We start from the raw sequence: 23,275 nt of genomic DNA on the forward strand, positions 1-23,275 counted from the left end.
CGGTGATCTTGTCAATGAAAATAAGGAAATGACAGATATGCTATACAATTTCTTTGCATTAGTAGAGGAATAGTTCAGCATGCTAGACATCACAAAGTAATTAGTATAGAATCTGGGTCAGAGACTTACATAAATTAACATAAAACAAAATAACAGAAATGACTAAAATAGTGGCATGAAAGTGTGCCAAATCCTCAGGACCATATGGTTTTCATCCCAGTTATAAAGGAAGTAAATGAAAACTTTGTAAGATTAACATTTGGCATTTGCAAAGTTCTGTTGATCGGGAAGTCATTCCTTTAGAGTGGAAAGTTGCACACTGCACTCCTGCTATTTAAGAGATTGAGAGAGAAACCAGGGAATTGTACACCAGTTAGCCTAACATCTGTTGTCAAGAAATTGCCGGAGTGTGTAATTAATACTAAGACTGAACATCATGAAATCTTCAGTTGAACAGAGTAAGCCAACGTAGTATGCAAACAGTGGGTTTTGCCTGATGAACAGATTGAATTCTTGAAGTCAGAAAATGCTGGAAAAACTAATCAGGTCTAACAGTACCGTGGAGAGAGGAACATAATTGATTACAGTTTCAAGTCCACAGGACACTTTTTCAGAGCTAAATAGAGGGAGAAATGTGATGGATTTTATATTGTTTAAGAGGGAGTGGAGCAGCTGGAGCAAAATAGGTCAGGGATAGGTGGGAGCTCGGTGAGATTTGACAAAGATGTCATGGGCACGAGACAAAAGGAACGGGATTCTCTGTTGCCCGATAGCGATATCGTAATCAGTGATCGGGCAGAGAATCCATTCCGACACCCAAATCGGGGCCGGTGCTGGTGTGACGCCGGTCAGCCATGCTCCGCCCCCTTGGAAGTGGCATAATCGCGTCATGCGCCACACGTTGTTGCAACGATGTTGGCATGTCATCGGCAGGCCCTCCTGCGATGCTCAGCCCTCGATGGGCCGAGCTCCCGATCGCGCGGTTGACATTTGGTCTGAGCGGTTGCGAACGTGGCGTGGCGGCCGTGGACTGTGTGGAGGAGAGAGTTCATGATCTGAAGTTGTTGAACTTAATGTTAAGTCCAGAAGGCTGTTGTTGTACCATGAATTCCTTAACACCTGAAAGGAAGAGAAAATGTTCCTTGTTAAGGCGTTGGGTGAAATGAAGAATGCACTGGAACTGGGAACAAGGACAGCGTTGAGATAGGGAATACCAACTTACTGATACCAATGCCCATCTGGAACCCTCCACACCAAGTCCCTCTGGTTTCCTCCCACATGTCCCGAAAGACGTACTTGTTAGGTATATTGGACATTCTGAATTCTCCTCAGTGTACCTGAACAGGCGCAGAATGTGGCAACTAGGGGCTTTTCAGAGTAACTTCATTGCAGTGTTAATGTAAGCCTACTGTGACAATAATAACGTTTATTATTATTAAAAGGTGTGGTTATAGGTATCTACATGGGCCCAATTATGCCTGTCTTTTTGTGGGGTATATGTGGAACATTCCTTGTTCCCGTCCTACTCAGGCCTCTTCCCACAGCTCTTTTTCGGTAATATCAATGACTATATTGGTGTCGCTTCATGCTCTCCTCTGTACCTGGCATTATTTATCAAATTTTCTTCCAATTTCCACCCCCTATCACCTTCATATGTCCATCTCTGACCCACTTCCCTTCCTTGATCTCGGTCTCAATTTCTGTTGACAGACTGACCACCAACATCCGTTATAAGCCCACCGACATTCGCAGCTACTTCGACTACACTTATCACACCCTGCTTCCTGTAAGGACTGCATCCCTTTCTCACAGTTTCTTTGCCTTTATCACATATGTTCTGATGGCTATGTGGGAGCTCAGGGACACGTCCACTGTCCCTGGCTCCTTCACGTGCAAGAAGTGTGTCCAGTTGCAGCTCCTGTTAGACCGCTTGACGGCTCTGGAGCTGCGGATGGACTCACTTTGGAGCATCCGCGATGCTGAGGACGTCGTGGATAGCACGTTTAGCGAGTTGGTCACACCGCAGGTGAAAGGTACTGAGGGAGATAGAAAATGGGTGACCAAAAGACAGAGCAAGAGTAGGAAGGCAGTGCAGGTGTCCTCTGCGGTCATCTCCCTGCAAAACAGATATACTGCTTTGGATACTGTTGAGGGAGATGGCTCACCAGGGGAAGGCAGCAGCAGCCAGGTTCATGGCACCGTGGCTGGCTCTGCTGCGCAGCTGGGCAGGAAGAAGAATGGCAGGGCTTTAGTGATAGGGGACTCAATTGTAAGGGGAATAGACAGGCGGTTCTGCGGACGCAATCGAGACTCCAGGATGGTATGTTGCCTCCCTGGTGCAAGAGTCAAGGATGTCTCGGAGCGGCTGCAGGACATTCGGGGGGACAGCCAGCTGTCGACGTGCACATAGGCACCAACAATATAGGTAAAAAACGGGACGAGGTCCTACAAGCTGAATTTAGGGAGCTAGGAGTTACACTAAAAAGTAGGACCTCAAAAGTAGTAATCTCAGGATTGCTACCAGTGCCACGAGCTAGTCAGAGTAGGAATGTCAGGATAGAGAGGATGAATGCGTGGCTCGAGAGATGGTGCAAGAGGGAGGGATTCAAGTTCCTGGGACATTGGAACCGGTTCTGGGGGATGTGGGACCAGTACAAACCGGACGGTCTGCACCTGGGCAGGACTGGAACCGGTGTCCTGGGGGGGGGGGGGGGGGGGGGTTTGCTAGAGCTGTTGGGGAGAGTTTAAACTAATGTGGCAGGGGGGTGGGAACCGATGCAGGAAGTTGGAAGGTAGTAAAACAGGGACAGAAATAAAAGGCAGTAAGGGGAAAAGTGTAAGGCAGAGAAGCCATAGTCAAAAATCAAAAAGGGCGACAGTACAAAGTACAGTGACTGAGGGGAACTCAGTGAATAGGACCAGGAATACGAAAAGAAATAAAACGGGAAGTGAAAACATTAATGGTAAGCGACGCGGCAGGTTGTTACATGAAGATATGGGTTCAACGACAAGGAAAATTAGGAGAAAGGTTAAGAGGAAATATAACTTAGGAGAGGTTACTGATCGAGGTGTTAAGATTCAGAACAGAGGTAAAAAAGCCAACATAAGTGTACTTTACCTGAATGCTCATAGTATTCGGAATAAGGTAAATGAGTTGATGCCGCAAATCATCGTGAATGACTATGATTTAGTGGCCATTACTGAAACATGGTTAAAGGATGGTCACGACTGGGAGTTAAATATCTGAGGGTATCAAACTTTACGGAAGGACAGAGTGGATGGTAAGGGAGGTGGTGTAGCTCTGTTATTTAAGGATGACATCCGGGCAACAGTAAGGGATGACATCGGTGCTATGGAGGATAAGGTTGAATCCATTTGGGTGGAAATCAGGAATAGTCAGGCGAAAAAGTCACTGATAGGAGTAATCTATAGGCCACCAAATAGTAACATTATGGTGAGGCAGGCAATAAACAAAGAAATAACTGATGCATGTAGAAATGGTATAGCAGTTATCATGGGGGATTTGAATCTACATGTCGATTGGTTTAACCAGGTCGGTCAAGGCAGCCTTGAGGAGCAGTTTATAGAATGTATCCGCGATAGTTTCCTAGAACAGTATGTAATGGAACCTACAAGGGAACAAGCGGTCCTAGATCTGGTCCTGTGTAATGAGACAGGATTGATTCAGGATCTCATAGTTAGGGATCCTCTCGGAAGGAGCGATCACAATATGGTGGAATTTAAAATACAGATGGAGGGTGAGAAGGTAAAATCAAGCACTAGTGTTTTGTGCTTAAACAAAGGAGATTACAATGGTATGAGAGAAGAACTAGCTAAGGTAGACTGGGAGCAAAGACTTTATGGTGAAACAGTTGAGGAACAGTGGAGAACCTTCCAAGTGATTTTTCACAGTGCTCAGCAAAGGTTTATACCAACAAAAAGGAAGGACAGTAAAAAGAGGGAAAATCGACCGTGGATATCTAAGGAAATAAGGGAGAGTATCAAATTGAAGACAAAGAAGCAAAGATCAGTGGGAGACTAGAGGACTGGGAAATCTTTAGGGGGCAACAGAAAGCTACTAAAAAAAGCTATAAAGAAGAGTAAGATAGATTATGAGAGTAAACTTGCTCAGAATATAAAAACAGATAGTAAAAGTTTCTACAAATACATAAAACAAAAAAAGAGTGGCTAAGGTAAATATTGGATCTTTAGCGGATGAGAGAGGAGATTTAATAATGGGAGATGAGGAAATGGCTGAGGAACTGAACAGGTTTTTTGGGTCGGTCTTCACAGTGGAAGACACAAATAACATGCCAGTGACTGATGGAAATGAGGCTATGACAGGTGAGGACCTTGAGAGGATTGTTATCACCAAGGAGGTAGTGATGGGCACGCTAATGGGGCTAAAGGTAGACAAGTCTCCTGGACCTGATGGAATACATCCCAGAGTGCTAAAAGAGATGGCTAGGGAAATTGCAAATGCACTAGTGATAATTTACCAAAATTCACTAGACTCTGGGGTGGTCCCGGCGGATTGGAAATTAACAAACGTGACACCACTGTTTAAAAAAGGAGGTAGGCAGAAAGCGGGTAATTATAGGCCAGTGAGCTTAACTTCAGTAGTAGGGAAGATGCTGGAATCTATCATCAAGGAAGAAATAGCGAGGCATCTGGATGGAAATTGTCCCATTGGGCAGACGCATCATGGGTTCATAAAGATAGGTCATGCCTAACTAATTTAGTGGAATTTCTTGAGGACATTAACAGTGCGGTAGATAACGGGGAGCCAATGGATGTGGTATATCTGGATTTCCAAAAAGCCTTTGACAAGGTGCCACACAAAAGGTTGCTGCATAAGATAAAGATGCATGGCATTATGGGGAAAGTAGTAGCATGGATAGAGGATTGGTTAATTAATAGAAAGCAAAGAGTGGGGATTAATGGGTGTTTCTCTGGTTGGCAATCATTAGCTAGTGGTGTCCCTCAGGGATCAGTGTTGGGCCCACAATTGTTCACACTTTACATAGATGATTTGGAGTTCGGGACCAAGGGCAATGTGTCCAAGTTTGCAGACGACACTAAGATAATTGGTAAAGCAAAAAGTGCAGAGGATACTGGAAGTCTGCAGAGGGATTTGGATAGGCTAAGTGAATGGGCTAGGGTCTGGCAGATGGAATACAATGTTGACAAATGTGAGGTTATCCATTTTGGTAGGAATAACAGCAAAAGGGATCATTATTTAAATGATAAAATATTAAAACATGCTGCTGTGCAGAGAGACCTGGGTGTGCTAGTGCATGAGTCACAAAAAGTTGGTTTACAGGTGCAACAGGTGATTAAGAAGGCAAATGGAATTTTGTCCTTCATTGCTAGAGGGATGGAGTTTAAGACTAGGGAGGTTCTGCTGCAATTGTATAAGGTGTTAGTGAGGCCACACCTGGAGTAGTGTGTTCAGTTTTGGTCTCCTTACTTGAGAAAGGATGCACTGGCACTGGAGGGTGTGCAGAGGAGATTCACTAGGTTAATCCCAGAGCTGAAGGGGTTGGATTACAAGGAGAGGTTGAGTAGACTGGGACTGTACTCGTTGGAATTTAGAAGGATGAGGGGGGATCTTATAGAAACATATAAAATTATGAATGGAATAGATAGGATAGATGCGGGCAGGTTGTTTCCACTGGCGGGTGAAAGCAGAACTAGGGGGCATAGCCTCAAAATAAGGGGAAGTAGATTTAGGACTGAGTTTAGGAGAAACTTCTTCACCCGAAGGGTTGTGAATCTATGGAATTCCTTGCCCAGTGAAGCAGTAGAGGCTCCTTCATTAAATGTGTTAAAAAAAAAATATATATTTATTAAAGTTTTTTAACACAATTTTCCTCCCTTACAAACAATAACACCCCCCCTCGTAACAAAAAAAAAAAAAGAGAAATCGCGCAGAGCAAGATATATACATGGCAAAATGATATATTTACACAGCTTTGTACACTGGCCCTCACCATTACGTGCCAGTTTCCCCAACCCTTCATGTTATCTCTTGCTCATCCACCCTCCCAGACAGACCCCCCCCACTCCCAGGACATCCCCTCCACCCCCCCCAAGGTTGCTGCTGCTGCTGACCGACCTTCCTCTAACGCTCCGCGAGATAGTCTAGGAACGGTTGCCACCGCCTGTAGAACCCCTGCGCAGACCCTCTCAAGGCGAACTTAATCCTCTCCAACTTTATGAACCCAGCCATATCATTTATCCAGGCCTCCAGGCTGGGGGGCTTCGCCTCCTTCCACATTAGCAAGATCCTTCGCCGGGCTACTAGGGACGCAAAGGCCAGAATGCCAGCCTCTTTCGCCTCCTGCACTCCCGGTTCGTCCACTACTCCAAATATTGCTAGCCCCCAGCTTGGCTTGACCCGGACTTTCACCACCTGAGATATTGCTCCCGCCACTCCTCTCCAGAACCCCTCCAGTGCCGGGCATGACCAAAACATATGGACATGGTTCGCCGGGCTCCCTGAGCAAATTCCACATCTGTCCTCTACCCCAAAGAACCTACTCAACCTCGCCCCCGTCAAGTGCGCTCTGTGGACCACCTTAAATTGTATCAGGCTGAGCCTGGCACACGAGGAGGAGGAATTAACCCTACCTAGGGCATCAGCCCACAGACCTTCCTCGATCTCCCCCAGCTCCTCCTCCCATTTACCCTTCAACTCTTCTACCAGCGCTTCCCCCTCTTCTTTCAACTCCTGGTGTATTTCCGACACCTTGCCCTCCCCGACCCATACACCCGAGATCACCCTATCTTGAACTTCCTGTGCCGGGAGCAACGGGAATTCCCTCACCTGTCGCCTCACAAAAGCCCTCACCTGCATATATCTAAAGGCATTTCCCGGGGGTAACTCGAACTTCTCCTCCAGTGCCCCTAGGCTCGCAAACGTCCCGTCGATGAACAGGTCCCCCATTCTTCCAATCCCTGCCCGATGCCAGCTCTGGAACCCCCCGTCCATCTTCCCGGGGACAAACCGGTGGTTACCCCTGATCGGAGACCACACCGATGCTCCCATTGCACCCCGGTGCCGTCTCCACTGGCCCCAGATCCTTAGCGTTGCCGTCACCACCGGGCTCGTGGTATACTTTGTCGGCGAGAGCGGCAGTGGTGTCATCACCAACGCCCCCAGGCTCGTTCCTTTACAGGACGCCATCTCCATCCTCTTCCATGCCGCCCCCTCTCCCTCCATAACCCACTTGCGGATCATCGCCACATTTGCTGCCCAGTAGTAGCTCCCCAGGTTTGGCAGCGCCAACCCTCCTCGGTCCCTACTGCGTTCCAGGAACCCTCTCCTTACTCGCGGGGTCTTATTCGCCCACACAAACCCCATAATACTCCTGCCTACTCTCTTAAAAAAGGCCTTAGTGATCACGATGGGAAGGCACTGAAACACAAACAGAAACCTCGGAAGGACCACCATTTTGACCGACTGCACTCTACCCGCCAGCGAGAGCGGTAACATGTCCCATCTTTTGAAATCCTCCTCCATTTGTTGCACCAACCTCGTCAGATTCAGTTTATGTAGGGTCCCCCAACTCCTGGCTATCTGGATCCCCAGATACCGAAAGCTCCCCTCCGCCCTCCTCAGCGGTAGGTCCCCTATCCCTCTTTCTTGGTCCCCCGCCTGTAATACAAAGAGCTCACTCTTCCCTACAATGAGCCTATAGCCCGAAAACTCCCCAAACTCCCTTAGAGTCTGCATGACCTCCACTATCCCTCCATTGGATCCGCCACGTACAGCAACAGGTCATCCGCATATAGCGACACCCGATGCTCTTCTCCCCCTCTGACCGCCCCCCTCCATTTATTAGACTCCCTCAATGACATGGCCAATGGTTTGATCGCCAATGCGAACAACAGGGGGGACAGGGGGCACCCCTGCCTAGTCCCTCGGTACAGTCGAAAGTACTCCGACCTTCGCCGGTTTGTCACTACACTCGCCATCGGGGCTCTGTAAAGGAGCTTAACCCAATTGATAAACCCTACCCTGAACCCAAACCTACGCAGCACCTCCCAGAGGTACTCCCACTCTACTCGGTCAAAGGCCTTCTCCACGTCCATAGCTGCCACTATCTCTGCCTCTCCCTCCTCCGATGGCATTATCACGTTTAAGAGCCGCCGCACATTGGTGTTTAGTTGCCTGCCCTTTACAAATCCCGCCTGCTCCTCATGGATTACCCCTGGGACACAGTCCTCGATCCTCGTGGCCAGCACTTTTGCCAGCAACTTTGCATCCACATTGAGGAGCGAGATCGGCCTGTACGATCCACATTGCAGTGGGTCCTTGTCCCGCTTTAGGATCAAAGAAATTGTCGCTTCCGATATTTTCATTAAATGTTTTTAAGATAAAGATAGATAGTTTTTTGAAGAATAAAGGGATTAAAGGTTATGGTGTTCGGGCCGGAAAGTGGAGCTGAGTCCACAAAAGATCAGCCATGATCTCATTGAATGGTGGAGCAGGCTCGAGGGGTCAGATAAGAACATAAGAACTAGGAGCAGGAGTAGGCCATCTGGCCCCTCGAGCCTACTCCAGATGGCCTACTCCTGCTCCTAGTTCTTATGTTCTTATGGTGCTATGTTCCAAACTTCTGACAAGTTTGCCTTTTTCCTCAACTAAGGGTTCCCCCTTGTGATGAATGTAGGAATTTCTTATATATGTTGTATTTTATATCTGTTACAGTAACGTTTTTAAAAGCCCGAGTTCAGGTACATATATTGCAATAATATTAAAGAATCTAGGTTAAGGTATCCAGACTCTGTGGCTGTAAAAGGTGCCATTAAGATGTCGTAAAAGCAAGATCGTCATTCATTCCAACCATGCATGTGTTTATAGAAGGCCCAATGGAATTTGGTAATCATTGCTGGAGAATAGATAATTTGAAACATTGCGTTTAGACTTAGGGAAGCAGGTCAGGGAATCTGAGTGGGATAAAAGTGATGTTAGCTTTAGGGCAGCACGGTGGCACAAGTGGCTAGCACTGTGGCTTCACAGTGCCAGGGTCCCAGGTTCGATTCCCCGCTGGGTCACTGTCTGTGCGGAGTCTGCACGTTCTCCCCGTGTCTGCGTGGGTTTCCTCCGGATGCTCCGGTTTCCTCCCACAGTCCAAAGATGTGCAGGTTAGGTGGATTGACCATGCTAAATTGTCCTTAGTGTCCAAAAGGGTTAGGAGAGGTTATTGGGTTACGGGGATAGGGTGGAAGATAGGGCTTAAAGTGGGTTGGTGCAGCCTCGATGGGCCGATTGGCCTCCTTCTGCACTGTATGTTCTATGTTCTATGTAGTTAATAGGAGGTGCCAGGTCTGTAGCAGGTAGCAAGACCTGTTGGTGTCTGAAAGGGTTTCTTTCTCTCCAAGCAGCTTTCCAAGAAATGTCTATCGCGAGGAAAGCAAGTATCCCTGTGTTTGCTAACTTATAAATTAGCAGGGGCTGTTTAGCACAGGGCTAAATCGCTGGCTTTGAAAGCAGACCAAGGCAGGCCAGCAGCACGGTTCAATTCTCGTAACAGCCTCCCCGAACAGGTGCTGGAATGTGGCGACTAGGGACAATAAGCGATTTTCTTTTTTTTTTCCTTCATTTTTTAAAGTGGTTTTTGACCTGTGATGGGTTTTGCTTATTTGGAGATAGAGAAGGTATCAGTTAAAGCGTTTCCTTTCATTGCTAAGAATTGTTTAACTGTTAATTGTGAGCTATTTTTCTGTGACGTTAATGCAGTTTAATCTGGTGTTAACTATAGTTTGTTTTAATATAACAAATCCCTATTTGTCAGTGAAATCTCTCCTGGAGCGAAGTATCCTTTCCTCAGTTTTATTAATTAAAAAAAAAAGTGTTTGGGGTTCTTGTCCGGTATCCTAACAAATGTTGGGGTCTGGTCCGGGATCTTGGTTAACACCCTCACTCTGGTTGACAGGGCGCTCATCTGTGTCCGACTCATCTCCCATATCATTGCCATTACCCTTTCCTCCCAGAACCATGATAGGGGCCCCCCCCCCATCTCACTTTTAACCCCATCAGCCTCCGCATTCAAAGGATCCTCCTCTGCCATTTCCGCCAACTCCAGCATGATGCCACCACCAAACACATCTTACCCTCACCTCTCCTGTCGGTATTCCACAGGGACTGTTTCCTCCGTGACACCATGGTCCGCTCCTTCATCATTCCGAACTGCTCATCCGCTTTCCATTACACTTTCCCTAGAAATCTCAGAAGGGGCAACACATTTACCCCCTTCCTCCTCACTTGCAAGCCCCCAAACATTCCTTTCAGGTGAAGCAGCGTTACACTTGCATCTCTTTCAATTTGGTTTACTGTATACGATGCTCCCAATGCCGTCTCCTCTACACTGAGGAGACGAAACATAGACTGGTGATGGCTTTGTGGAACACCTTCACTCAGTCCACAAGCATAACCCTGACTTTCCTGTCTTTTACCTTTTCAACTCACCTTCATGCTCTCATGCCCAAATGCCTGCCCTCAGCCTGCTGCAATGTTGCAGTGAAGCCCAAACTAGAGGAACAGTACCTCATCTTCTGATTAGGCTCTTTACAGAATAAAATTACGAAGAGATATTGACAAAATAAGCGAATGGACAAACCTGCGGGAAACAGATTTCAATGTAGGCATTTGTGAGGTTATCCATTTTAGATCTAGAAAAGTACTTTCTAAAATGTGAAAAGCTAGAAATGGTGGAGATCTGAGGAGACAGATACCGATCAAAAGATGTTATGAAGAAGTCCAGAAAATAATCAAAAAGAAAACAAGGGTATGGGGGTTTTGCTTCAGCTACACAATGTATTGGTTGGACCACACCTGGGCCAGAATTTTACACTCTCCCCTGTGGTTTCTGAGGCATGGCTGGAATGTGAAATTGCATGGACAGGATTCCCTCCGGGTTCACTCCCACTCAGACTTTTTACACCGAGGGGAATGGAGCCTCGGAAGGAATAAACGCCCTTGCCCCAATTGAGGTCCTTAGGTGGCTACTTAATGGCCTTTTCCTGACCAGCCTTAATTTTTAGGCTGACGGGCATATGACAATTTGGAGGGAGTTGGGGGAGAGATGGCGGAAAGAGGACAGGGAACCTCTGGACCACCTCCTCTCCAAACGACTCCATTTCCCCATCACCCCGTACCCTAACCCCCCAGTCGTTCATTAGCCTCCCCAGGACCCCTGCCACTTAGCTGCCTTCTGCTTTCCAGAACTCCATGCTAGGCAGCTCCCTGCAATGCCCTTCCAACCACTGCAGCAGTGTACCTAGAGGGGCTTTTATTTTATCAATTTGGATGTGGGTATCTTTGGCTGGGACAGCATTTATTACCCATCCCGGATTGCTCTTGAACTGAGTGGCTTGCTGGGCCACTTCAGAGGGCATTTAAGAGTCAACCACATTGCTGGAGAGATGCTGGCAAATCAGGTTGGTCGGTAGCTCTCCAAGGCGGGACTTCCTCCCATGGGAGGACGGCGGTCCTGTCTTACGCCAATCAACACTTGTTAGAGCGCAACTTGACATTAGAGCTGCTGGAATTGGTGGCGCTGTGCTCAGGCCCTGGAGTATTATGAGGAGTTTCAGGCAACACACTTTAGGAGGGATAAATTGCCTTGGGATAGGTGTGATTGATGTATCAGATTTACCAGAATGATATGCGGACTCCAAGGGTTAAATTACATGAAAAAATTACACAAGCTTGGATTGATTTCAGAAGATAAAAGGATGATTTTATGAAAGTTTTTGAGATATGAAAGGAAACCGATAGATAGGCATCGTCCAAAAAGAGATGCAGACCTTTCAGGAGTGAAAGGAGGGGTAATAGAAGTTTGGAACACCCTTCTGTAAACAGCAATTGATCTCGGTCAATTGTTCATTTTAAAACTAAGGTTGACAGATTTTTGCCAACCAAAGATAGGGAATAATAATAATCTCGATGGTCACAAGTAGGCTTACATTAACATTGTAATGAAGTTACGTTGAAAAGCCCCGAGCTGCCATATTTCGGCACCTGTTCGAGTACACAGAGGGAGAATTCAGAATATCCAAATTACCTAATAGCACGTCTTTCACGACTTGTGGGAGGAAACCGGAGCGCCAGGAGGAAACCCACAGGGAGACCGTGCAGACTCCACGCAGACGGTGACCCAAGCCTGGAATCGAACCTGGGACCCTGGAGCTGTAAAACAGTGCTACCCACTGTGCTACCATGCTGCCCCCGGTAGGGGCATAGGGCAAAGGCAGGTATATGGTTTTAGGGCAGGTCAGCCATGATCTCGCTGAATGGAAGAACAGGCTTGAGATGCTAAATGGTCTCCATTCCTGTCCTGATGTTCTGTAGGACGATCACCAGGAACCATCATATCACAATGTTGTTTCAGCTAATATCCTCCTCTCCCCAAGTAGACTCTCTTGGAGGTGTTTACAAATGGGCTATACAAAGTAGAGTGGGCTCAATCACTGCAGTATTATTTTTAGGGGTGGGTGTGGTAAGAAACAGGACAGTAGAGAAGATCTTCAGTTCTAGAAATGACTACCTTATTTCCGCTGGTATAGATGATGTTCGGTCTTCAACATCCACTGAAAAGCTACATTTTGTAATCTATCATTAACAAAAGGGTGTAGCTCTTGGATGCGCCTCAGAAACACAGACCAAAAAAAAGACTATACTGTAAATCTGGTGACTGGCCCATCGAGTTACCATTCCTGGGCAAGTTCTACTTGAATTAATTAAAATCGAAGATGTGGTCTTGGAGAATTAGGTTCCTACCTAAACGAGGAAACCTTTCAGAGGTATAAGATACAATAAAAGGATTAAAGGAGGGCGAGTTAGTTAGTTCCATGGTCAGAATTTGTTGGTATAGAAATATATAGCAAAAGCTCAGTCTATGTCTAATAATCAGATCAAATAACGCCTCACCAAACGGTCTGGCTGGAATATACTGTGGTTACATAATCCAGCACGCTTCAGCCTGTTGAAAGCTGTTATGCCATGTGTTATGTGCCAATTCAAAATGTTATTTTCAAAATAATTTGATTCAGGACTTACCCAGCTGAATTGCGACCCTGAATCTCAATAACTTCCACAGTGTTGATATGAGTTACAAATAGGTACGGTTCTCTGTAAGCTGAAATGATCATACATAAGAGCAAAGGGATTAGAAGTAGAACTGCCCAATTGGTTCACTTACAGGAAATTTGCAGAATAATGATGAGAGATTACCTTCCAGAAATCACTTGCAATGTAACGCAATGTGAAATAACATTTCTACTGGGAATATCAAACTAAGTTAGTTTATAAAGTACCATTCCTATTTCGGAAGAAATTTTAATCTGCCCCAAAACAGGTGGGAGGGGTGCCCTAACCTGCTGGAACGTGCCTACTTCCGGTTTAATCATGACAGTAGAGTATTCCACTTTGGAGCAGAAGATTAATGATTTTATTAAGTTAATGAGTCTGCAGTCATCAGATTTTGCCAGATTTCCCAAGGTTCTGGAAACCGGGTAGTTAAAAGTCAGACCAGAGCTATCTTATGCAGCAGCTAAGTGGTCGTTAGGCACTGTTTGTGGGCCAAGAGGAGCAAATGTCCTCTTTCTTCAACCCTCAGCCAAGCAAGCAAAGCTACAAGATCTCTCACCCTGACAATCCAATCTCTCGCCCCAACACCCGATCTCTCATCTTGCTGCTGGGTTCCAAGCCATCTCCCCCATCAGAATTGCTAATTTTCTGGGGACTGCCTTGAATTGCAGATTTTGCTATTCAGCAACAAGCCAATCTTTTAATCTGACCAACCGTGGGAAGAAAACAAGTAAATAATTCTAATAAGCTCCTGCTTGATTAGACCTCCATGTTCCCTGCCAATGACAGTCTCTGCTCCCTCTCTGCAATTATATGAGCGGTGTAGTATGTAACTTAGAAACAGGTCATTAGGCTCAAAATGTCCACGTCAGGATTTCTGTGGTCTTGTCCATACTTCATCTAACCCTGTCAAGCTTGTACGTCATGTGCTTATCTTAAATGTATATATCAATTATTCCTTCTTGTAGTGAGCTACAACTCTTGGAGTAAAGATGTTTAGCCTGAACCACTAATGGATTTATTAGTGAGTTTCTTGCATTTATGGTCTCTATTTTTGGCCTCACCCAGAAATGGAAACTTCTTCTCTATGTCTACCCGAGCAAACGCATGTTTTTAACAACTGCTACCTGGTCATTTCTTAATCTGCTCTTTTCTGGAGGAAAGAGCTCCAAGGTTCTTAGCCTTTCCTGATCATTGTAACCTAACAGCTCTAGTATCATACTTGTAAATCTTTTGTGCATTTTCTTTGCTTCTATATCCTTTTATAATATGAAGACCTGAACTGTGCACAGTTCGCTACGTTTAAACAACGTTCAATATAAATTTAACATAAATCACTGCTTTTCAAGAGTATCTGGAAATGAACCTCAGTGCTTGGTCTTATAGGTTTAACGGCATTAATAATCTGTTTTTTTAGTGAGCTGTCTATCTGCATCCCTAGATCCCCTTGCTCCTCTATCCAATTTAGACCCCAACATCCCAGCAGTATGTGACTTATTCTTCCTACCATCGTGCTTAAGTATTGAAATTCATTGGCAATTACATGCCTATTCAGAATGTTCATTAATATCTTCTTGAACTTAATTTGCAGTCTTCCTCACTATTTGTAATGTCCCCCAATTTGGTGCCATCTGCAAAAAGTTTGAAAATAGATTTACAATTTTCAAGTCCAAATAATTTATTGTTTGTCACCCTAACCCTTGAACTATACCAGTTTCCACTACTTTCCCCAAATGTACACATTCAGAAAGGCCTATGAATACACACTCACCAAATGCCAAGGGCAAACGTCTCCACTTCATATCATCGGTGCGACTACGCCTTCCATATGAATCAACAATGACTCCAAATTCTATTGCGTGTTAGAGGATATTGAATAAGACAAATGAGTTGCAAGTGGTAAAATCGCCAAAGAATCTTTTCAAATTTTGGTGGCAGGGTGCATATTGGAAACTGGCATTGAACATCAGAGTACAGTTCAAGGAACCACAATAATATCGGTCTATATTATTGACCGGTCTATATATATCTGACAAAATACTTGGGAGATGCAATTCTCAGTAAGTTGACATCTTGGAAGGATGCATTAGTATTAAAACTTACCACAAAAGAGACAACATAAACTGCATTGATATTTAAAGCGTAGACCTTTGAATATAGCACAAAATAAATATTTACTTTCCAGTGATTTATGCCCATGGTTTTTCTTGAACTTTTCTCCAGAATTATTCTCTCACCTACTTCTTTGAGATTTAACTGGGATGGGAATGACTTCTCATGAAAGGGAAATCAGTGCAGATACAATAACACGTACTAGGTTCAATCCCTTTTCTAGGACATTAACTGTTGAAGGCTGGTATCTTCCCAAAGCACAAAGGGCACATTATAAGTGCTCATTACTCACCATGGAAACAGAGCAGAAACTCATCCTTTTGCCCACTGGTATTCACCTGAGCAATGGCGATTGGGAAACTGTAGGACGAAGCAGCAAAAATAGCAGAAGCCAAAGTCATGTCATTCTTATCCAGAAACTCTGCAGGAAGAAAAAAAAAAAAGAAGAGGCATTTACAGCTCTGAATGATCAGGAATTATAGCCAGATTCATCAAAACAATAAAGGCTAGATACTTTAGCAAACTGAAATTTATTAATGAAGTCAAGGTAGAGAACGACTGCTTGCTGTGATTAAACATTCCTCATTATAATCTTAAATGCTGTCCAACTCTGCAAGAGGGGTTCTTTTATTTTAAATATTTGAACATACAGGATGAAACAACACAGAGGCATGGAGCTCATCAAGTTGGTGTTTTTACCTAGTCTAATAGCACTCTGCTCACTCCCCACACCCTGCAATATTCCTCATTTCCAAGCAGCTATCTAAATGTAATAAATTGGGTATATTAGAACAATAAAAGTTACATTTAAATAACATCCTAGACTTTTGAGGCTCTGCAGATGGCGCAGTGGATCAACACGATGCAATACAGAATTGCATTGGCGAGGAAGGTTCCCTGCTTTTTTAGTTTCTTGGTTTCAGCTGGGGGAGTCAACATTTGGCCTCAGCATTTTCAGCCAGAGAAAAGGATGAGGAATTAAAAGTTAGTTAGGGCTCCTTTTGATTTCTGTATAGTTTTAACTACAGTGTTCCACAATACTGAATAGGCTGCCAGTAATCATTGCTTATGCTCACATATGATAAACAGCAACATGGAGAGACTACAAAGGAGATTCACAAGAATGATCCCAGGGATAAAGAACTGTAATTACGAGGATAGATTAGTTAAGAGGGCAGATTGGAGAGGTTGGGTTTGTTTTCCTCAGAGAAAATGCGACTGAGAAGAGACTTGATAGAGGTCGTCAAGATTCTGAGGGGTATGGACAGGGAAAATGGTGAGAAACTGTTCCGTCTCAGGAGGACATTAAGAACTAGAGGGCACAGATTCAAAATAATGGGCAAAAGGAGTAGAAGTGTGAGGTTAAATGCTTTCATCCAGAGGGTGGTTGGAACTAACTCGCAGAGAGGATGGTGGAAGCAAGTTCGATTGAGGTATTCAAAAGGGAATTGGAACACTATCTGAAAATAAATATTGTGCAAGGTTATGGCAATAATGCAGGGGAGTAGAATTTGGTAAAATGCTCTTTCGGTGAGCCTGTGCAGATTTCCTTGGTTCGAATTGCCTCCATCTACACTATAAATATTTATAGACGTGAATTATTTAAAGGTTGTTGGTGCTGGAGCGTTATACCTGAGAAAGACCATAGTTGTGGAAGAGGAGGCAGAAAAATGGAAGGTTTAGATAATATCTTCATCAATAATTCGCATTCATTCAAAGGGCAGGAGATCAATAATAGAAGAAAATAAACTGCAGCACATTTAGTATTCATTGTCAAGGACTCCTAGATCACTTTTGTACTGGCAAAACTACTTTGCAGTAGTCAATGCTTCTTACCCTCCAGCGTATAATGCTTCATTTCGATCTCATAGAACCTGTTGGTTCCAATGATGATGCTGTACCCAGTGAACTGGATACAACTGCAAGGCTCAGATGTTTCAATCTCCTGCACAGAACAAAAGGAGAATGATACTGGGTGACTTGATTCATTGTGATGGCTCACAGGAGCAAGAAATAAGATATTTTTCTCATTCATCAAATTTTCCAGTTCTCAAAAGTGCGGTTATCAGGGTCAATTCTGATACTTTAAGAATGTATGGCAGGTTGATAATGGTTGACACATGGGAGTGTAACAAAGCACAGCATGCAGCAGCAGTGTGCAGTCATTGGAATAGTTCTATTCTGAGCTTTAACAGGTTATTTTATCCACTGCATGGGCACACTCACTTTGCGGATGGCGAAGTTGTCAAGCCCATCATTATAACGTAGAATGCACACTTTGTTCGGCATTGCTGCACAGATACACGGTACAGCCTCAATCTGCAAAACATAGTTTCAACTCTGTCAAGATAGCATGTTAGTGACACTTGCAAGCTGAAGAAAAGCGACTTAGGGCGTGTTCAACGTATTCTCGCAAGACGTTGCAAGAACGTCCACAATGGGCGGGATCAGTTCTTGGTAAATCTGCAGTAAGCCTTACTCTAACGTGCAGGTTCCCAAGGTACCAGAGGCTTTGGGACCTCGGGCGAGTGCCGTTTGGTACTGGTCCCCACAAACGGGGAACAGATTGAACGGCACACGTGGGGGTCTCCAAGGGGATCGGAGGCCCCCAGCAACATTCCCTTTGGGCAGGGTGGTGCCCTGGCACGGCTGGGCACCCTGGCCAGCCTGGCACTGCCAGCTGGCAGGGGCACTGCCAAGTTGGCATTTTATGCATGCGTGTAATCGAGCAAGGGTGCCCTCTCATGTTGCGTTTGGGCTGGGGGGAGGCTGGGGCTTTTTTTTGTGGCTCTCTGAGATTGGGACGCCATTTAAAAATGGGGCTATGTCAACCTCGGCCGCACTCTCTCAGTTTAGGCCCATTCAAAGCGAGTCGCGTTGAATGGCCACGTGTTTCTCGGCACTACGAGTGCTGGGAAACACGCAGCTAAATGCGCTCGCTCTGGGACTTTGCTCCCTTTTGGGAAGATCGCGCCCTTAGTTTCTAAAATACATATCTAGTTCTCCAGCAATACCCTTATCAGTCACATGGATGTTATTGGTGACTTTGGTAAGTGCCATTTCAGTACTATGGCAGGGCTAGAAACATGGGACATGTAATGATGCACTTTCACATACTTCATTTGTAAATACAAAAAGTATTTATTAATTAGGAAACAGCAGCCTCATGATTGCACCTAGCTCCCCTACATGTTTCCTGCCTAACGATTCCACTCGCTGGGGTGATTAGCCACTCTCAGTCCCAATTGGTCCCCCAAGCTAGGTGATCCTTACTCTGCTGTATTGCCCTTAAAAGGCACAATCACCCCCTTTAAATCGTTTATACAATCTTCAATAACTAAGTTGCTCAGTCCTCAATTCTAACTAAACATACACGAGTTGGACAATTATAACTAGAATCTTTGAGGGGTCTTCTGTTTTCGGTTTACCCCTGCTGGCACAGGCAGTTCATCACTACTCGCTTACACGGAGACTTCAGTTATGTCTATAACAGGTCGATCAAGTACTTTGGTGCTTATGGGTTGGAAAACATTTCTCGGTGGCAATATCTGTCCCTACATGTCTATTTAGTATGACAGGGGTCCGGTCTCAGAGACAATAATTCTGGGGATCTAACTTGATCCACTACTGAAGTTTCATATTATTTACTTAATATTGGATTTTTATGTTGCAGAGATGATGGCTCATTTATGAGATCATGCGGCTTGTGTGTTTAAACAAAAACATTATTCGTAGGCTTTAACAGTTCCGACTATAGTCTTGCATGGAGCTGTTCCATGGAGGCTTGCTGCTTACTGAATTCTCTGACCATATGACTACATATATCAATATGGGCGGTGCCACTCTCATGTTAACTCTTGCTCTGCTGAGCACCTTACATTATAATGCATGCACGCACAGATCGTCACAAATGTCTTGACAGTTCTTTCACTATCTCAGCTTGTCATGTGAAGGAACGTTCGTAGTACTCAGTTTCTGATATTTAGGTTGTGTGATAGTTTCTTCTCTTTCCAGTATTTCAATTCAGCATTGTCATGATGTTCAGGTGAACATCACAGCACATACATACACACATAATGATGGACAGATCAACGGACCAATCAACACACAAAACATGACAGCCAATCACGGACAAGACCATACACAGTACAAAGCAGGGAACACGACACTTCCTGGGCACTCGAGCAGGAGAGGGCTCAGGGCACAGACCTCAATGCCAGCCACTCAGAGGTTCACCATGTGCGGAATACCAGAGTTTAATATGTTAATAGTTCATTGAAATAAAACTGCGTGTACCAATCGCAACCGTGTTGGTTCGTCTGTGTGTCAGAGTACCCAACACTTCATGGTACCAGGGGTGATTTGACACCTACCCACAAATCTGCCATCCTGCGCCATGGACACCGTCAACACACCGCAGCAAGTCACTGGGAACCTCGGCGTAAATTGGAAGCTGTTCAAGCAGCGCTTCCAGCTCTTTCTGGAAGCCAACGAAAGAGAGAGTGCCTCGGACATCAGAAAGATCGCCATCCTCCTCACCACCGCAGGGCAGCACGCCGTCCATGTCCACAACTCCTTGGTGTACGCGGAAGGCGAGGAGAAATCCAAATACAAGACGGTCCTTCTCAAGCTCGACCAACACTTCAACGTCGAGGTCAACGAAAGATTCGAGAGATATGTCTTCCAGCAGCGCCTGCAAGGTAAGGATGAGCTCTTTCAGTCATTCCTTACGCATCTCCGCGTCCTCGCGCAGTCCTACGGTTACGACACCACCTCAGACTCCATGATTCGGGATCAGATCGTTTTTGAGGTCGCCTCGGGCACTCTACGCCAGCAGCTTTCAAAAATAAAAGGCCTCACCTTAGCCTCCGCAGTCGAAGCCGGTGTCCTGCACGAAGACGCAACTAGCCGCTATGCACAATTTCAGGCGACCGAATCGGCGCGGGTCCTACGCAGCCGGATTGGCGAGCCAGGTGCCCCACGAGGCCGAACGGGTCCAGGCGATTGAGTTCCTCCTGGACCGCACGACGTCGGCCATTTTGCGCACTTTTCGGGGCCTCCCGCTCTTGTGCACGGCAAAACCTACGGCAAGACTGAGGGACGTGATGCGCAGGCACGCCCGACGCAAGACCGAACTGCGCATGCGCAGTGGCGCAACGAACGTCATGACGTGCGGCAACTGTGGAGCTGCACATTTAAAGTGGTAATGTCCCGCAAGAATCCGACAATGCCTACGCTGTGGCAAGGTGGGCCACTACGCTGCTTACTGTCGAGCAGCTCAACCTGTCAATCTTCCACAACTCCGACCACCTCGCAGGGACGTGCGGACCATTCAGCCTCCCCATTCCGAATCTTGCCCAGACGACATCCAGACCGGTGACACAGATGACCGAGACGCCTTCCGTGTTGCGGTCATTGATGGGAACCGAGTTAACACAATCAATCCGGGTGATGAATGGTGTGCCACCCTGACGGTCAACCGATCGCCGATAACTTTCCGCCTGGACACTGGCACCTCCGCCAACCTCATAGCATGGTCAGCCTTCTACGCCATGAAGGTCAGACCACCAATTCGGCCGTCCCGGTGCAGGATGGTCGACTACAACGGGAACGTTATCCCGGCTATGGGATCCTGCCAGCTCCAGGTGACACACAACACACACACGGCCACACTCTCATTCGAGATAGTCGGCTCATCGAAGGACTCCCTGCTAGGCGCACAGGCATGCAAGGCTCTCCACCTCGTGCAACGAGTCCACTCTCTCTCTCCAGACGGAACGTCTGACTTTCCAGATGCAGAGTTTAACGCACAGCCCCAATCACTCCTCATCCACAACCAGGAGGCATTCGAGGGCATGGGAGCACTGCCATACACCTATAGAATTCGGCTCAAACCAGACGCCACCCCAGTCATTCATGCACCTCGCAGGGTCACTGCGCCACTCAAGCAGCAGCTGCAGGATCTCCAGGACCAAGGGGTCCTATCCAGGGTCACGGAGCCCACGCCGTGGGTCAGCTCCATGGTGTCTGTCAAGAAGCCCTCCGGCGAGCTCCGGATCTGTATTGATCCAAAAAACCTCAATAACAATATTATGAGGGAACATTACCCCATACCCAAATGGGAAGAGATCACGAGTGAAACGGCCCAGGCGAAAATATTTACCAAACTGGATGCCTCTAAAGGCTTTTGGCAGATCCAACTGGATCCGTCCAGCCAAAAGCTGTGAACTTTCAACACCCCTTTCGGCAGGTTCTGCTACAACCAAATGCCATTTGGCATCATCTCGGCATCGGAGGTCTTTCATAGGATCATGGAGCAGTTGATGGAAGGCATTGAAGTGGTGCGCGTCTACGTGGACGACGTCATCATCTGGTCCACCACACCACAGGAGCACATCTATCGTCTCCAACGCGTCTTTGCACGCATACGTGAAAACGGCCTGCGCCTCAACCGAGCCAAGTGTTCTTTCGGCCAAACCGAGCTGAGGTTCCTGGGGGACCACATTTCCCGGTCAGGGGTCCGTCCGGATGCAGACAAGGTAAGCGCCATCACAGCCATGCCGCAGCCGGCAGACAAGAAAGCAGTACTACGCTTCCTAGGCATGGTCAACTTCCTGGGGAAGTTCATTCCCAACCTTGCCTCCCACACGACAGCTCTGCGCCACCTCGTCAAAAAGTCCATAGAGTTCCAGTGGCAGCACATACACCAGCAGGAATGGGAGGAGCTCAAACTCAAGCTCACCACTGCACCGGTACTGGCGTTTTTCGACACGTCTCGTGCCACTAAAATCTCGACTGATGCCAGCCAGTCCGGCATTGGGGCAGTGCTCCTGCAGCGGGATGACACTGCGTCATGGGCCCCGGTCGCCTATGCCTCGCGGGCCATGACCCCCACAGAGCAGCGCTACGCGCTGATCGAAAAGGAGTGCCTGGGCTTGCTAACCGGTTTAGGCAAGTTCCATGATCATGTGTATGGTCTTCCAAGGTTCACTGTTGAAACTGACCACCGCCCCCTGGTCAGCATCATAAACAAGGACCTGAACAAGATGACCCCTCGCCTCCAGCGCATCCTACTTAAACTCAGGAGGTATGACTTCCAACTGGTCTACACCCCAGGGAAGGACCTTATCATTGCGGATGCCCTATCGAGAGCAGTGAGAACGCCGCCAGATTCGGAGGGGTTCGTATGTCAGGTCGAGGCGCAGGTGGCCTTCACATCGGCAAATCTGCCAGCTAACGACTCCAGTTTGGCCCGTATTCGCCGAGAGACTGCAGCCGACCCCCTTCTACAACGCGTGATGCGCCACATGACGGGAGGGTGGCTCAAAGGGCAGTGCCCACAGTTCTACAATGTCCGAGACGACTTGGCCGTCATTGATGGTGTCCTTTTGAAGCTGGACCGGATTGTGATTCCGCACAGCATGCACAAGCTGGTTCTCGACCAACTACACGAAGGCCACCTGGGGGTCGAGAAGTGCAGAAGGAGGGCCCGAGAGGCGGTATACTGGCCGGGCATCAGTGATGACATTGCCAACATGGTGCTCAACTGCCCAACCTGCCAAAGGTTTCAACCGGCGCAACCTCCTGAAACGCTTCTGCCCCATGAGCTGGTGACGTCCCCCTGGGCGAAGGTGGGTGTGGACCTCTTTCACGCGCTCGGCAGGGACTATGTCTTCGTCGTTGACTACGTCTCCAACTACCCAGAGGTCATACGCCTGCACGATTTGACGTTGTCCGCTGTCATAAGGGCCTGCAAAGACACCTTCGCTCGCCACGGCATTCCAATGACGGTCATGTCGGACAATGGGCCCTGTTTCGCCAGCCAGGAATGGTCATAGTTTGCTGCCTCGTATGGCTTCACACACGTGACATCTAGCCCTCTGCACCCCCAGTCCAACAGAAAGGCGGAGAAGGGCGTTCACGTTGTCAAGCGGCTCCTCTGTAAGGCTGCTGCTGCCGGATCGGATTTCTGCCTCGCCCTGCTGGCCTATCGCTCGGCCCCACTAGCCACTGGTCTCTCACCAGCCCAGCTATTGATGGGTCGCACCCTCAGGACTACTGTGC

At 46.9% G+C, this 23,275-nt stretch overlaps 1 protein-coding gene across 6 annotated transcripts in view; it reads right to left on the reverse strand.

The window, feature by feature from the left end:
• The window catches only part of LOC140409371 (citron Rho-interacting kinase-like), a 334,921-nt gene that overhangs the window by 16,981 nt on the left and 294,665 nt on the right, over window positions 1-23,275 (reverse strand). For all 6 annotated transcript variants that reach the window (XM_072497833.1, XM_072497819.1, XM_072497829.1 and 3 more), the window contains 5 exons: window positions 17,438-17,530; window positions 17,048-17,156; window positions 15,504-15,632; window positions 14,871-14,951; window positions 13,070-13,148 (listed from right to left, as the gene is read on the reverse strand). In XM_072497833.1, the coding sequence (XP_072353934.1) occupies window positions 13,070-13,148; window positions 14,871-14,951; window positions 15,504-15,632; window positions 17,048-17,156; window positions 17,438-17,530 (491 nt within the window). The remainder of the gene's footprint in view (window positions 1-13,069; window positions 13,149-14,870; window positions 14,952-15,503; window positions 15,633-17,047; window positions 17,157-17,437; window positions 17,531-23,275) is intronic.

This window comes from Scyliorhinus torazame, chromosome 1 (assembly GCF_047496885.1).
Source record: "Scyliorhinus torazame isolate Kashiwa2021f chromosome 1, sScyTor2.1, whole genome shotgun sequence".
Classification (NCBI taxonomy): Eukaryota; Metazoa; Chordata; class Chondrichthyes; order Carcharhiniformes; family Scyliorhinidae; genus Scyliorhinus; species Scyliorhinus torazame.